This window comes from Falco punctatus, assembly GCF_963210335.1.
Source record: "Falco punctatus genome assembly, chromosome: 13".
Lineage (NCBI taxonomy): Eukaryota > Metazoa > Chordata > Aves > Falconiformes > Falconidae > Falco > Falco punctatus.
In genome coordinates this window covers 2,011,003-2,027,307 of record NC_137593.1, presented here as the reverse complement: position 1 = coordinate 2,027,307, position 16,305 = coordinate 2,011,003, and the positions used below count along the sequence as shown (strand labels likewise).

At 44.4% G+C, this 16,305-nt stretch overlaps 1 protein-coding gene across 4 annotated transcripts in view; it reads left to right on the top strand.

Annotated features, from left to right (window-relative positions):
- Positions 1–16,305, top strand: part of VEPH1 (ventricular zone expressed PH domain containing 1) — a 100,808-nt gene that overhangs the window by 66,518 nt on the left and 17,985 nt on the right. For all 4 annotated transcript variants that reach the window (XM_080410191.1, XM_080410193.1, XM_080410192.1 and 1 more), the window contains 2 exons: positions 9,359–9,498; positions 13,440–13,574. In XM_080410191.1, coding sequence (XP_080266317.1) covers positions 9,359–9,498; positions 13,440–13,574 — 275 coding nt within the window. The remainder of the gene's footprint in view (positions 1–9,358; positions 9,499–13,439; positions 13,575–16,305) is intronic.

Here is a 16,305-nt window from a genome sequence, read left to right as displayed (position 1 = left end):
TCATCGATACGGGCAGCGGAAGGGCCGATGCACCTTTGCTTCTGAAGATGGGACGATGTGGCAGAGAGATCTTACCATTGTACCTTCCCAAATGACTTGGGCTTCTCATTGTCCCGATGGTAAAGGGAAGGAAGACAGAGGGTTTTACAGAGCTAAGCTAATCTGTATGTTCTCAAATGTGGCTTTTGCACACAGATTTGGACTCTGTGTATTGAGCGCATTGTAGTGGCTCTCCAGACCCCATTATAATCATACCTTCTCTCTTAATTTTTGTGTAACTTACTGCAAGTTAAATCTGTTGGACTGAGTTATGGCATGCAGGCAAAGCTAGTAGTGTTAAAAAAATAAATAAATCAGCATCTCTTGAAGCTGGTTGCTTTAAAAATTACCTCTTTCTCCTATAAACATATTTATTGTTTGTATACCTACTTGTAATCCAAACTGAAGAGAACAAGCAAAGGAAAGTGAGGAAGCTGACAAAGGCTTAAAATTGAAATTTAAAAAGTTGCATCTATTTCTTATTCCCTGGTTTCATGTTTATGGTGGGTGGGTTTGATTCTGTTTGGGAGATTTATGAGCATACTTTTACTCCTATTAACAGATTTTATTTAATAGTAAAGGATTACCAATGCAAATCAAATAATGCATTAATTGTTTCCAGAACCAGTGACTCTGTATCTACTTGACCATGTTTCTCCTGGTTTAGCCCAGCGTGTTAAGCTGGAATAAACAACAATTAACAACTCCACTGACATTCTTCTGTTTATGTTTTATTCTTTTTCCCCCGGCACAACTACTTAGTAGTGAACTTCACAATTGCAACATATATTCTCTTGTTTCTTGTAGGAAAAACAAGTTGTTGCTTATTCTCTTGCTGGAAGTTTGAGACTTGGCAACAGATGTGATCAGAAGTGTTTCTTGACTGGAGGAGCATTTGCTTGGGATCTTCACCGCTCTCTGCCTTCTGTGGCGTTTGGTGACCCTGTGGTGTTTTGTGCCTCACATATTCTTCATGTTTTAAAAATCCTTTTTTTGTGGTACTCGGACTCTCCTTCCAAGCTGAAGCCAGGCTGAGGAAGGAGGAGAGCTCATCCTTCTTTAAGGAGATGTGCCCAGGTGTGACCAGCTGCTGCTGCCCGCGATGCAGGAGAGCAGGATGTAGCTGCAGCTGGGTATGGTGCCCAGGGGGATGCTGAGACGAGGGGCAGCTTGAGTGGAGGGATGCACAGACCCCTAAAGTGTCTTGGCTTAGGTTCGCTCTTCGGTGCTCATCAATAGGGGTAGTTCATAGCAACTGGATGAAACAAGCACTTGTTCCATCTGTTCAGCGTGTTACCCCACAGCAGCAGTAGATGTTGCTTTGCTGCTAATGAGATGAAGCAGAGCTATGAACTTTTCTCCTTTGTTGAGTTAACTGAGCTGGTGCTTAGCCTAAACAAAACTCTCATCAACATACACAGACTTCTTACCTAATAAACCTGCTTTGCACCAGAGCTCATTGGCCTCTCCCTGAGTCTGCAGTAGTCTGCGGATGTGGGGTCATGGGCTGAGATCCCAAGTGTGGACAAATTGGTTTCTCTGCCATTACCAAAGGGAGCGCTGACAAGATGTACAAAATGTGCCGTAATTCTCTCTGACAATGTCAGAGTGTGGCTCAGCCAACAGCAGCTCGCGGGTGCATGAGAAGCTGATTTTTCACGCAATAAAGCAGCAAGGTGGCTATGGGGGTGACTGGCGTTCAGACCGCGGCACTGTGTATGTTCACCTGTGATCACCTGTACTAAGTCAATGCCACCACAAAGATATACCCAGTGTCGTATCATTTTGTCCCTGAACTGTCCTCCTCATGCACTACCTTTTGACATGTTGACATGTACAAGGGATTTTCCTGGCCCAAGCAAAATGATCATATCCATTGTGCAGCTCCAAGAGCTTAAATAGTCGTAAGACAAGTCTGTCTCTGGGTTTTTTTTCTTTTTCGTTTTCCACAAAGCCTCTATGACCCCGTGCAGTATTGAAGTGCTATTAGAGGCACCAATCTAGTGGTTGACATGGTGCTTCCATAAATCCTAATTTAGGTCAGATGGGACAGGTTACTCAGTGAAATAGAAGTTGGCATAAACACCCTGCTTCAAATTTGCTTTCCACATTTAGAAATGACAGTAGATTTTTAAAGTACTGGTTCTAGAGTCTGTAAATGTGTAGCTTAAATGTGACCAATGTAATAGGCTTAATGTCCTCAGGGAAATTAGTTAATTTTTTCCTTCCTCTCTCCCTTACATACTTTTGAACAATTATTTTAAAGAGTTGCAGATCCATCTTTGCCATAATTTGGACTTCATTGCTTTAAATCACATCAAAAAGACCTTTAGTCAGCATTGGATTACCAGCACTCACCAAGCTGTGCTGTGTGCTGAGCGAGCCGTTGCAGAGCAAGTAGGCTTTGTTGACAGGACTCTCCTGTGTGTTGTATCTTACTGATATCCTGGAATTTTCTTGGGGCTAAATTAATCTTTCTTTACCAGGCAAAGTCAGGGTGAGTGGTTACGTGTTTCCAGGCCTGGAATTACAAGAGATTCAGGGAACTAAGTTGTCCTCACCTTCGTAGGCTGAGACTGGTTTCTTTTCACCTTCAAAGTTTTTTGCTAAGTCAAGCCTGCAAGTTATTTAATTTTGTTGTTCTTAGCAAAAAACTTTTGTATGCTCCTCTTTCCTGGCTAAACCTACAGACCTGATCCCTGCTCACTCTGTCAGCTGCTGCGCATTGCCAAGTGCAAATGCCGTGAGCTGTGTTCCCTGGAAATGACTGCCTTCAGGTCTCGCAGGTGGGAATAGGTCTTGCTGTGTTGTATTATCTCTGCTGCAACTCTGAAAACCTTTGGGATTACACAAGGTTGATACTTTGGTGTTTCATGTAACTTGCAATGACAGACTGGGAAAAGTATGCAACATAGTTTACTAAAAGCTCAGCCCATTTATTGACGTGTGTGTTTTAGGAAAGCCCAGAATGTATCTTCCTAAACTGCGTATCATACTGATTGCATAAGCACATGCAATTTGTAAATACTGCGATGACTTTAAAAGCACCTTTTTCGTTCTCAGAGTATGCCTAAGCACAAGTATGAACACAGATGTGTTACAGACATGCTTCACTCCTAAGTGATCCTGCCACACTTCTAACTTGTTCACAAAGTACAGCAAAGATGACCTACTGTGATGGACATTTTGAGGCTCAAATAATGGTTCTTTGAGATCCTTGAATAAGATATTACAAAAGTGCAATATTATGCTAGAAACAGCAAAACCCATGGTGAATGTTACTACCTCTGCTACAGCAGCACACGGTCAATCTGCATTGAACTTGCTACATGAGTGAGGAAATACTTGTAAAGAGTAGTAGTGTCACTTGTAGGAACATTCAATGCTTTGGTCTGGCTTCTTCAAAATGTAAATGCGGCATACAAAAGTTAGTGTCCAACAGCCTCTGGGTGTTAAGATACCATTTGCCATATATAATACAGGCATTTGGGGGGGATAGTTTGAGCACAACAGACTCTGATAACCAGTTGAACAGTATTCACGTCATCTGCAATGTTTTTATATGGAACAGTAGTACAAGAGGACTCTACTGACATGGTTACATTTGAATAAGTGTTTAAACCTATTTCATTATTCATCATGCTGGAAAGAGAGAGCCATGGTGGTTAAAGACTTCTCGAATACTTTGGCCAGACACTTGAGCACTCGGTTACAGGTGAGCAGATGTGCACATTCGTGGGTGGCAAGTGCTCCAGTGAGCAGAACCGGAGGAAGGCAGTTTTAGTTCTGCTCCTTCATCTTCAATGGATGCTGCCAAATTTGGAAGACTATGACTCAAACCATGGTTATTACAATTCATATTTTTAGTTAGAGGTCTGTCTCTGTACGGGAGTTAGTGATAAAACAGGCCACTGGTTATTCTGCAGTGTGTGTATACCCAGCGTGCCAATCTCACATTCGGTAGGTCAGTCTCTGATGGTACTATGAATTAAAATGATAACTTTTTTTCCCCCATTTTAAGCATTTTGTGAAACAGCGCAATGTAAATAGTTTTCTGACACTTCATTTTCTTGAAAATGTGCCCAGCTTCATTCTGGGCAGCTTCAATGTGCCCAGGTGATGACAAGAAACTAGTTTTGCCTTGCCTATCTATTTACATGTCTCCTGTGACCATAAAAATGAATTCCCATGGTACTGGCATGTTGGTTTGCACTTGAGTGAAATACAGTGTAATAGTAGTGCTACATATGGATCGGGGTTATCTCAGCCTTCATCAGAACAGGTTGATTATTTAAATATTGCTTTCCTTTGACTTTGGGATAACTGAGCTTAGCTGTTATGTGTTGAAACTGGTAGTTCATTGCAAACTGTTGAAAACCACACGTAGTAAACCTTGGCTTGTTATCAGACATTGCCAAATCCAACACATCAAATGTAGCAGAAATAGCTATGAGTAATCGCTCGTCCCGTACCAGAGGTTTGAACATTGTCTGAGTAGGAGGCTTTTTTCACTTGATTTTGACAAAGGAATGCTGCTTTTTTCCAGGAACTAACGTTTTGCTCAGCCAGCATGGACTCCAGTGCCTGAGCTGACGTTTATTTTGGCATGTGTTATAAGCCTCGGTATTTTTCTGTGTGATCCACAATGTCTTGCTAAGCAGTTTGTTAGGTTTTTGTCTTTCCATATATCCTTTACAATTTTTTTTGTTCTGCAGCATTTAGGAATTTCCTTAATAGTCCCATCAAACACAGTCCTACCTAGCACAGGGCTCCCTTTTGTAATTGCTAACCCAGGGGCTGGTATCCTGGAGCCCTGTCACCTTCTGCTCACAGCTCTGATGGCTTCTGTGGGAGGCTGCCCAGGGCAGCTTGATGTGGCCTTACTGTGGGTGACAAGGAGTCTGGCTGTGGACTCTGGTGCCTTGCTCAGTTGTTTAATGCACTCCAGTGTTTGTCTGCAGCCTTTAAATGCCTCCCAGGTTCCTTGTCAATTCATACATTTGCAACTGAAAAAATAACCGCCGTACTCACTGAAGAGGAAGGCATTGCCTGCTAGCTCTTTATCGCAGTGGCAGTACGTGGTTTATGGTCACTTTTAGCTAAGAGCGATTTCTCATAATGAAGCATTAAACTTTTCACACACGTTGGACCAAGGCCAAGCCTCTACTTCTGGTTGAGTGTATTGAAGTTCAGGTTTTGTTAGCATCTGTGATGCATAAACCGGGGGTCTTTAGGTTGGACCATGCTGTTGGAAAAGCATTCTGTCAACAACCTCCTTGGAGACATCATTTAGTTTTGTGCTTTAATATGTCCCAGGACTTAGGGTTGCTCTAATTAACCCTTTCCATTTCTCAACCTCCTTTATATTGAACATTGAACACTGGAAGGTTTGGGTATGAACCAGTAGATTTGGGTAACTAGGTTAAACTCAGATTTTCCCCATAGCCACTAATCCAAGAGTAGTGGATTTTGTGCCCATCTTTTTCCTGCTAAGGTGTATTGCTTATGGGCACGATGTATCTGTGGTCTCCAGCTAAGTTAGTTTTCTTTTCAGAACTGTTATCTCAGTTTAGCAGCATTTCCATCTTTGTTGGTTTAACTTTAAGCCCTGGCTTTCTGCTGCTGAAAGCTTATGGTCTACTATTGTCCCGCTGTAGTTCTTAGAGTATGTTTGCGCTGGAGTGATTGACGTGACCCAGACAGCACCGCCACTTTCCACAGGATTCAGTCAATGTTCACAAATCAATATCATCTTCTTCACAGTGCAGTCTACAAATGCCCAATTCTTGACATCAAGCCACCACTTTGTGCAGATTCTTTCCTTCTTCAAGGCAACATTCTCCTGTAATATATTCATTTTTTCAGGCCTACACAAGAGGAAACTCCATATTTCCTAACACCAATAAGCACACCTCCTTTTTTTATATGCTTGGAGTAGCCAAGAGCAGTGGCCCCACTTCAGCTCCTCTTCCCATTGCTGTCTCAAAGCAAAGGAAATGTCTTCAAAGCTGTCCTCTGTTAATGCACTCTCTAGACACAAATACAGCTGGGTTTTCTTGTTGGCTCACCCATGGGTTAGGAGAGCCGGGGCTGGTCTAGGTCCTGCCTCTTTGGAGGGGAGTGATCTGCGTGATGTTTGTAGTCCTGTTCAGTTCAACATCATTTTGACTTGGTTCATGAGTTCCCTCTCCGGGAGGAAAGCTCGCTGCCTGGTCTGACCCTCTGACCTCCTGGAGCCTGTGGCTTTCCTTCTGCTTTGGCCCCACATTGGCTTATTACCTGCCTCCGATTAAAGAGTAATGAACACCCCGTTGGTTTCCAGATAATCCAAGCTTCATCTGCTATAACACTGCTGATCATACCGTGTAAGTGCTCTGAGGAAGGAGTGCTGCTGTCAGCCCTTACGCTGTGGTCGCTACAGTCTGGTTTGTTCTTGTGCTCGCTTCCAAATACTCTGCATTGCTTTGGCTGGTGTGTGTTTCCCCACAGTAGGTGTAGTGACTCTACTGGTTTTTCTGAACCATAACTTTAATCTTCCCGTGCTGTTACATCTCAGGTCTCTTCTCCTGTGCTACAATGGAGTCTCAACGAGCTCTGCAGCCCCAGCTTGACACTGGTGACTTCCTTTTCTCAGCAAATTCAAACAGCTTTGTCAAAGGCTAATAAACTGGTTTCCACCTGCCAGTTTCTAAAGTTTTTTCTCCCAGCCATCTGGCCTCTCTGTAGCATCTTCAGCAGGTTCCAATATCCCAGTTTTAAATTTTCTGCATTTTCAGTGACAATCTGATCCATTGATGCTTTTGCTCTAGGGAAACTGGGGTTTTGTACCTCTGGTAAACTCTTTCCTCATACATCATGGTTTGCTGTGAAATACTGAATTTATTACATTTCTCTCCTATGCTTCCACATCTTGATTAGATGAAAAATGTTAAAACAATAAGTATTTCAAGATGATCTGTTGTTGGAGAGAAAGGCTGCATTCTGATATCAGTCTTCCTTGTTGCTTCTGTTATCAGTCTTCCTTGTTGCTGGCTCCCGTTGTCATTAGATTCAGAAGGCTGTGCTATTTAAATTGTCCCGTTAGCTACATTTTCTAAAAAGCTACAAGTAATTTTTCCGGTTAGGATATTTTCTTACAGCGTTTTTTATTCCTACACCTTCACCACAGGGTGACTCACCAGGATAGCACGCGACCTTGGGTGATGCTCCCTGCACAGCTGGCCCGTGTCAGCCTCCTCAGCCGCACCGTTCATCCTGCGGGCATGGTGCGGCCAGACCTGGCCGGGTGACTGCTCCCTCCGCTTGGTGTGCTTTGGCTCTGACCCTGCAGGTGCTGGCAGGCCAGGGCCTTGGGAAAGGGACAGCGGTGGCTTTGTGCATGGATCAGCCTAGCAGGCTCAGCAGCCACTGCCGGGCGCTTGTCTGTCTGTGCCATTTCTGCCTTTAGCTGGGAAACAAGCGCGGCGGCGGCAGCTGCTGGGACCGGTTGTTCCCCTCTCCCTTTCCAAGTTCAACTGTCCAGCTGGGTGAAGAGGGTGCAGCTCTCTCCCATCTTTGCATCAAGGTTATCATCTAAGGATCTCAGTCTTCTGTGTTCCATGCCTTTTTACCTCGGGTAGCCTCTTGTTCCCATTCAAAAGGGCTATAAAATGATACCACTATTTTAAGTTAATTAAGCAGCCTGATCAGGTTATGCCTAATGTGCTTTAGTCATTATGAGCAGTCATCCAAAGACAGAGAATGAGGGTTCAAGGTCAATATTTTGCAAAAACAGAATTGTGCATCTCAAGGGCTTCATTTCCAGTTCAAACCAGCATGGGAAGTTTGGAGTCAGGTAACATTACGCAGCATTTAGCTTTGTACAAAGCAGCTGACCCCAAAGGACACCTTCAGATTCCACATAACCTCTGCGGGATTTTTATCAACAGGTGATGCCATCACAGGTGCCATAAATGGTTGGTATTTGGTAGAGCAGCAAGACTTGGAGACGCTTTGTGTGTAGTGCCCCAGAGCTGGGACAAAGAGTCAAACCGCGCTTTTGGTGAAAACCTGTGCACTAAGCAGGTGACACCAGGCACAGCTGTGAACTGACGTACCCTGCTGTTCCCGGCGTGCACCTGTGAGTGCGTTTGCAGTCTCTTGTCCAGCTGGACCTGCCGCTCCATACCTTTTCCTTCTCCCTGTGTTTTTTTGCTGCAAAGTCTGTGGCTGTGCCAGCAGTTGTGGCCCAGGAGCTCTGCCAGCAGCTGCCTGTGCATTGGCTTGCAGATTTGAGCAAGTCACTGTGTCACGTTGTCCCTTGCAGTATGGCAGCAGCAACGATTCCTGTCCCTTGTCTGTTGTGCCTCTCGGAGAATGTGGCAAGAGCTGCAGCTCCCTGGCTTAGTGTGTAAAAATCAGCTCAGAAGTGGGATTTGTAGGACCTGGAGCCCCTAAAGCCAGGCTGTAGCCAGAGCATCTGTGCACGGGCAGGCTCAGGTGGACTTGAGCTGTGGGGCTGCAGCTCCTGCGTGGACGGGGAGAGGAGCTGTGCTGGGAGCCTTCGCGGTGGGGCTGGAGCCGCTACATCAGCTCCCCGCGGTGATGCAGGGCTCAGTGAATACTCACTGATGCTCCTCTTTGAAACTGTGGTATTCCTGATGATGGATTTGTAAGATAGCCTGTACAGCAAACATGCTACGTGCACAGTAGCGTTGTAAATCGATTTATGCACCTTTTGGCTCCTGGAGAATCCACGGCAAAGGGGAAGTGCCGCAGCTTTCACCAGTGGCTGAAGGAGCTGCTCCTGGCTGGGAGCCGTGCGCCACACTCCTCCGTCCCTACAGACAGCAGCTTTCAGCCGCACAAGGTCTCGGCAAGGATTCCACAAATGACAGGCCCCCATATGGCTCTTTCCTAATATGGGATGGTTTTTCCAAGAAATTCTTTAAATAAAAATAAGTAATGCACAGTTTTGACAGATCTGTCTGGTTCAATAAGCCAAACAATGGTACCAAATGCATGAGAAAGCACAAAGGAGCTGAATATCCCGACTGTGTGCTGCATCGCGCCTTTTGCGTTTGGGAGTAGGTGATTGCTACCAAAGATTTAAAGCACTGCAGACTAAATTTCTCCTGTACTGTCTGATGGCTTGTGTTTAATGTAAGGGTGCAGGCTCAGCACCGCCCTTCTGATGCCGCAGGGGCTGAGCCAGCCCGAGATTCCTGCGGAGTGGAAGTGCATGCCTAGGCGCTGCATGACTGCATGTGCACTGCTAACGGACACGTAGATTTCTGTCTTTTATGTACTTGACTTTAATAATCTGTATATTTATTTCTAGATACTGTTAGAAGTTGTGTCGCAAAGCTGTCTTTCAGCTGTCCCCTGAAGGGCCATTACTGCTTGTACAGTAAATCCAGTTTTACCCTCGTCAGCCGGCAGCCTCCGCTGTGGATCCATATCATGTTCCTCTTTCAGCAGGTGTGTGCAATACAAATTAGTGGCACCTCTATATTGTTCACGTTGTACCTGGAAAAAAGGTGTGTTAATGGTTCATCTCTTTAAATATGCTTCTAATCCACAGTACTTTGTAACCCTTATGGTTTCTCAGAAAATCATTATAGTGGGTTGAAGTGATTTTGCAGCTTATAAGTTTTTATATTTCTATTAAATACAACAAATTCAAACTGTCTGGAGAGATTACAAAGTCTGGGGTTAAAAAAAGTGGGATGAAACCTTATTGTCCTCTTTCAGGCAAAACTTCCAGTAAGTCCCAGGTGCCTTGCAAATGAACAGGAGCATTGCAGTGGATTTGCAGGGGAGCAGAATCAAGCCCGAGGCTGCAAGTGGAGGTTAGAGGTGCAGCAGCCACAGGGACTTTCTACTGCAGAAGTTTTGACTGAGCAGGATTTGCAACTCTGATCACTGCTGTTCTCTTACCAACCCTAAAGCTGTTTTTCTCATGTTTAATATGGTTTCCAAATATAGCCTAGCATTTGGACATATGTGGGATTTCCTAATAGGTTACAAGCAGTATGAAATTGTAAGAGAAAACCCTACATTCACACTTCAAGATGAAACAGATGGGGTTTTGCATTTAAATAGTAAGGTTCAGTTTCTTAACCTATGTAGAACTGTTCATTGCAGTTCATCCCACCCCAGTGTAACCTTAGAAATACAAAGGATTTATCAGAAATTTAAAACAAGCACAGCAAGTTATGCTGTGAATCTAACAGTTCAAATTGCTCTTTTCTGTGTTTATTCCTAGCAATAAATACAAAAAGTGTTTTTCAAAAATGCAGGTCAGTAGGAGTGTCTGGGTGCGTCGTTGGTGGTACAAGTCGCGGGTCCTCTGGATCCGGAGGTGCCTGTGTGAGTGGTTTGTGGGGACAGGGCTTTGCTGTAGGTGAGGAAGGAGGATGGTCAGGGGCCAAGCTGAGGGTGTCAGGGAAGGAGAGACAGTGACAGAGCAAAGCAATGGAAGCGAGTAAGAGCAGAGGCAAAAACAGCAATGAGGAGACAAGACGAAAGGGAGAATAAAGAAGGTGACTGACTGTAAATGAAAACCTGAAGAAAGAGGCTGAATTTTAACTGGACCTAGAGAGAATAAATGAATTATGTTATAAATGTATCATTTTATTCTTGATGAGAGGAAAACAGGTGCTGAAAAATATGGGCTAAAGTTCTAAACTGCACAGAAACGAGGAAGGAGGAGCAGAAGCAGAGGAGCGAGCGGCAGGGCTGGCGCACCTCACCCGGCACTGCGCAGCCGCCGCCGGAGTTGAGCACAATGACCTCTGCTCTGCCTGTGCTTCATGGTTTGAATCAGTTGCACTGACAGTGTAATCACTGACTCCACCTTTATTCCCTCGTGCCTCTCCTTTTCCTGATAGGTTTTCCATTGAAACCCCCCTCCCTTTAACCCCTTCCCAGATTGCTCTGAATTTGGCCCTGCTAGTTCCACCTTCTGTCAGGACTACTGAGCTCAAATAGTTCCCAGCTCACTGGGGCATATTATTTTGCTTCCCCATTCCTCTGCACTCAGGTGCCCATTTTACCCCCCTTCCCCATCCCCACGTGGTCCTGCTGGGTCCGGCTTCCTTTGGATGCTGCCCCACACCTGCTGCCCCCATTTCCCGTGGCTTTCCCTGCCCCGGGCTGGCTAACTGCATCTGTCCCACTCCACCTATCCTTTCCAAAACTTTCTTTTTATTCCCAACGTTTTTTTCTAGTTTGCTCCAGCTGTGCCGGTGCATCCCCTGGCCCCAGGCAAGGAATCCCCAGCAGACCCCCCCCCACGCTGCCGGGGCCAGGCTCGAAGCAATGCGGTTTGGTTTGTGTCTTTGCAAACATGCTGTAAACCAAGCACTTAATATGCTTTTTTATGGGGGGGGGGGGGGGGGGGGGGAAGTTCCTCTTGTGTTGCACTGAGTGCTCATGTCTGCTGTACATCAGGATGGTGTTTCATGTCAGATAATTTATGGTTTTCTTTTGTTCGAAATCCTAAGGCCTTTAAGTACTGGATATATAACTGTGAGTAAATTAAATACAGGGCACTAAATTCAGCCCTGGAATAACGTTATTTAAGCCTGTGAAATTGTACAAGAGATAAATTTGACATAAAATGTATTTATAGTGTGTTAATAATAAGTTAAATGAAAGGCTGGTGATAAAAATGTGTTTTTCACCAAATCTGTCATAGATTCACAGACAGACAACTAATATATGGGTTCTGAAAGTTTCAATACTAGTTACCGTGGTTTTATTCCCTTTTTGCTAGTCGATCCATATTCCGTCTGACATTGCATTTTGGGAAAGTAAAAGCAAGAGAGATTTTTTCACTCAGCTCTCCAGAACAGATCCTTAACTTCGTGACCCTGCTTTCTATTTAATTTTTAAAATATTAGTGAATAGTTCTATCGTGTTTCGAAACTCTCAGATGGAAGTTGTGAAAAACCAAATTATTCCTGCGGGGCAGTAGGAAGAGTAGCTGTCTTGCAGTTAAGTGATGATTAACAAAAGGAACAAAATTAGAGTAAGGGGTGGTGTTAAGCTATTCGATAGACAGGATGCTTGGTTTCACAGATTCATTCATTAAAATAATCCTTTAACGCTTTATGATTTAGAGTTTAATTTCCCTCATCAGGCGGGCCAGTGTCATGCCGCTGTGGTAGCACCAGCAAGCAAGGGGCTGCCTGGCACGTCCCTCCCTTCCTAACGCCTTCCCTACAGTTACTCATGAATTTGCCAAACACGAACTAATTGGGCTGCCATTTTCTCGTGCCAGGTGGCTGCCTGGAGCGGACTGCTTCTCCCTTTTAATTTGGGCAAAGCGATACAGTTGTTTCTGGGAAAAATGCATTGCCTCAGCCACAATAAAATTCCTTGAGTTGAGTCTTACAGAAATGTCTCTGTGTTGGTTGGGTGCCAGACTATGGGATTAGGGCTGTTGGGCTTCTGCTCAGAAAGAGGAGGAACATCCATCCAGGAAACCTACATTAAAAGGATATTGTTCATATTGCAAAATCAAATACTTGAAATATGGAAAATCAGATTTGTCTGTGCATTCTTAACTTGGCTCCTGCATGCGAGTGCATTTTTTAATTACAAGATCATGTAGTAGATGCAGTAGAGGCAGAAATGCTAAGCTCTCTCAGCCACAGTAGTTCCTGTAACATTGACCTCATGTGCAGTTTAGACAGCGAGAACTTCATGCTGCTGACTCCTAGAATAACTCAAGGCAGTGTAAGGCTGTGTCCTGGCTGTCCTTTGAAATCGGGAGCTTTGGAGGTGAGAGCACCCAACCCAACATGGGTTTCATCTTGTTTTGTGAATGTTCAGGGACTGAAAATTCCTCTACTCTGTCAGCAAAATCTGTGCTGAATGTGTTCTGTGGAGCTTCTTCTCTTGCATTTTGTCCTGTTCAGTGCAGTTGCAAACACCACGCTGTTATTCTTCCCCACATGAGGACCGAGAGCTGCAGTCAGGTCCAAATAAACACAGGCAAACCTGCAGCGGTGCCGAACATCTCTTCGCATTAACTGCCAAATGACATGTCTTTTCCAAAGAGATGCATGTCGCCGAGATCCACGCCTGGTCCACAGAGCCCGGTGCTGCTAACATTTGGATAAACTGGCATTTCAATGCAAAAATGACATGTGAGTTGTTGTCTGTAGCGGTGAGCCACAGACCTTAAAGTTGTGTAACGTAAACCAAAAACAAACAAAAAAAAACAAACCCCGAAGGAAATTAAATATTTGAAGATTTCTCTAGTTGTATGAATATTGATCCATCGTATCTCCTTGCAGAGAAATGAAATAATCCCTGGTTATTTGCACACTGTCCCACTGTAAGAACAAGATGCTCTTTGTTAATGGCAAAGTAAAAAATGCTTGAAATCCTGTTTTCAACATTTTCTTCAGAGCTTGTTTGCAGAGCCTTTGTCCATACAGAGCAATTCTGTGCAAGTCCTTAAGGCCCTGTGGGAGAAGACACAGCTTAAGGGGACACACAGTTTTGAAACTGCCATGATCCAGTCTACGTTTCCACACCAAAAGGTAAGATTTTATTTTTCTCAGGAAAAATTAGCAGAAGAACTTTGCCCTGACTTTTAGAACAGCTGTACAAGGACCTTTACAATAGCTACAGCAAGTCTTTGCCGGGCTCAAATCGTGAGAAACAAACCCCCTTTCCCTGCCTCTTCCCCTTCTTTGCCTTGCTGACACGCCAAGTCCTCTTCTCCTGGCTGGGCACGCGGTGATGCAGGGTGCGTGCCTCTGACCTCCCTGTTATGTGAAGCACTCGGCTTGTGGGGAGGCTGGGACGTGTTTGCCAGCCGTGATATTTTCATCCTCCGCAGAGGGTCCGCACTGCTGTTTTGCACTGTGCTTTGAAAGGTGTCCAGGCTTGTTCTCCACCCCCTGCTCCATGCTTCACGCGGATTGCTTCCGACGTGATGAAAACTGGTGATGCTACATATGGATATTTTTTTTTCTGCCTGCAGTTTCAAACTTTGGATTTAGATTAGCTGCCACTATGAACTTTTTGGCAGGCACTTGGAAATTCACCTAGTTAAACACAGACTTGGCTTTTATGGAAATGATCATTTGCACATGCAGCATTAGTTACCCCCATCAGTTTAAAAGATTACTCTTTCAAAGCTGTTTACTGTCTCTGGGATTTCAGCAAATGCTGTTTCAAAGCTATTAATCAGGCTTCTTGGAAAAGGATGCTGTAGGATTTTAAAACAAATATCTATTTATTCCTGAATGTCTCCATCCAGCTCAATTGGATGAAATGAATTGTCAAATGCGATTTTAAAATACTCGCTCTCAGAATATTGTACACATTAAGATGTCTGACTGAATAAGATTAATTTACTTAGGTTATGGCTGATTTAAAACCAGGAGTTTTGTTAGAAACACCTTCTGAACCCCCAGGATAACGTGGCACTGAAGTGGGAACTCCTGCTGTGCCTCGTGAGAGGAGCAGGGGCTCTCCACAGCTGAGACCCAGCTGATGGGCCAGTGCTACTTAGGCAGAGTGGAGCTTGCGCTAAGTATTGTAGCTGCTGTTGGAATCCTGGCCTGACTCACCCCAAGGTATTAGAGCTGGTTTTCTGTTCGATACTGGCTTAACTTGAGTCCCTGCCAAGATCTAAGAGTCCAAAGTCAGAGCTGGTGGAGATGTAAAGGAGTTTGGCGTGAACAAAGAGCTTAGGAAAGAGCATGCCTTCATGGGTAGGATTAGATGTAGTGCATCATGCACACAAAGTCTATAAAACATGTCCAACACCCTAGAAATATGATTAGTCTCGAGCGCATCCACCGCATAATCCTACTACTGCTCAGATGCTCGCATTTGGCCTGTTTGGGGAACTTTCATCACTCCATGACGGTGACTGTATCTCTGAGTTCCCAAAATAGCAGAGCTGGAAGATGAGATACTGATCTTCACTGCTTTAATGAATCAGGCAGTGGATTGAAGTTTGGGAAGTCCAGGAGCTGCGCATTGTCTGACAGCCTTGGGAGGCCGAGGGCAGGCAGATGTAATGTGCCTGAAATGTCAAAGACTTCAGTGTTCAGCCCCGCGCTCCGCGGCGTGCTGCTGGATTTACCTTCCTCCTCTTGGGTTTGCTCATGAATGTGGAACCCGAGCTTGTTTCTAGCACAGTTTCCTTCAGTTTAGTGAGAAAGTCCCATTGAGTTTTCTGGGAGCGAGACCTAGGTCTGCCGTAGGGAAGGTTTCCTTCAGCTTCTACATTCCCAAAAAATCTAGCCAGAGCGTTCCCGGCATGACCTGGTACTTTGCTTGACAGACTAAGCTTCTGCTGTAATCTGAATTATTTTTTTCAGAAGGTCTTCCCGTTGCTAATAGAACTTCAAATATTGTGAATTATTTGACAAAGTTACAGTACTTGTTAATATTATTCCTCTTCCGGTAGTGCAGGAAGCAGCATTATGGGGCTGTGCTTGTTTCAATGAGTATGGCACCCTGCATTTGAAATGTTTTAACATCTGTTGACATAAATGCAGCATCAGCGTCACATATTGTACTTTATGTTAAGTTTTACGCATCGTGCTATAGCTGTGTCTGAATGCTTTATCAGAACTGAGGGATTTCTGTGCTGTGGGCACGTGGGGAAGGTTCAGCCCCCAGACCCAAGCAAAGTCCGTGCTGCAGCACTGCTCTGCAGTTGCTCCCTGTTTTGTCTTGCAAATCCACGGCTAATCCAGAGTAAATGAATTTAGACTTTGTTTTTTCAATATGTATTCTAAAAGATTTTCTCTAGGTTTGAAAAATGCATTACATCAATGGTTTATTCCAGAGTAAATTCTGAGAAATATTTTCAGATTTACATCACTGTAAGGCATTTCTGAGTTTGGCCCAGGATGCATGTGCAAGGAATTGCAGTGAATACCTGGCTTACAGAAAGCATGTTGTGTTTCACTGGGCAGCCTGTTCGTGCCACAAAAAATATTTATACAACACAGCTTAAGATGTGCCAGGAGTAAAGCATTTCCAGATGTACACCCTTACAGATTTCCGTTCAGTTGCTTCATAGTTCTTTATCAAAGTACAGGCAGGCCATATTACAGAAACTAAGCCGGTCTTGAGCTCGTTGCTGAATTCTTTGGGTTGACTCATGCTGTGTCAGAAGAGTGAGATGGTGACTACTTCACAAGCCCCGTGTGATGCCTTAAGAGAGAGTCTTTTGTTGAGCAGCCTTGCAAGAGAATAATTAACATTTGTAAGCCATTGTTAGTCCTGTTCTTCCCTTTCCTTCTT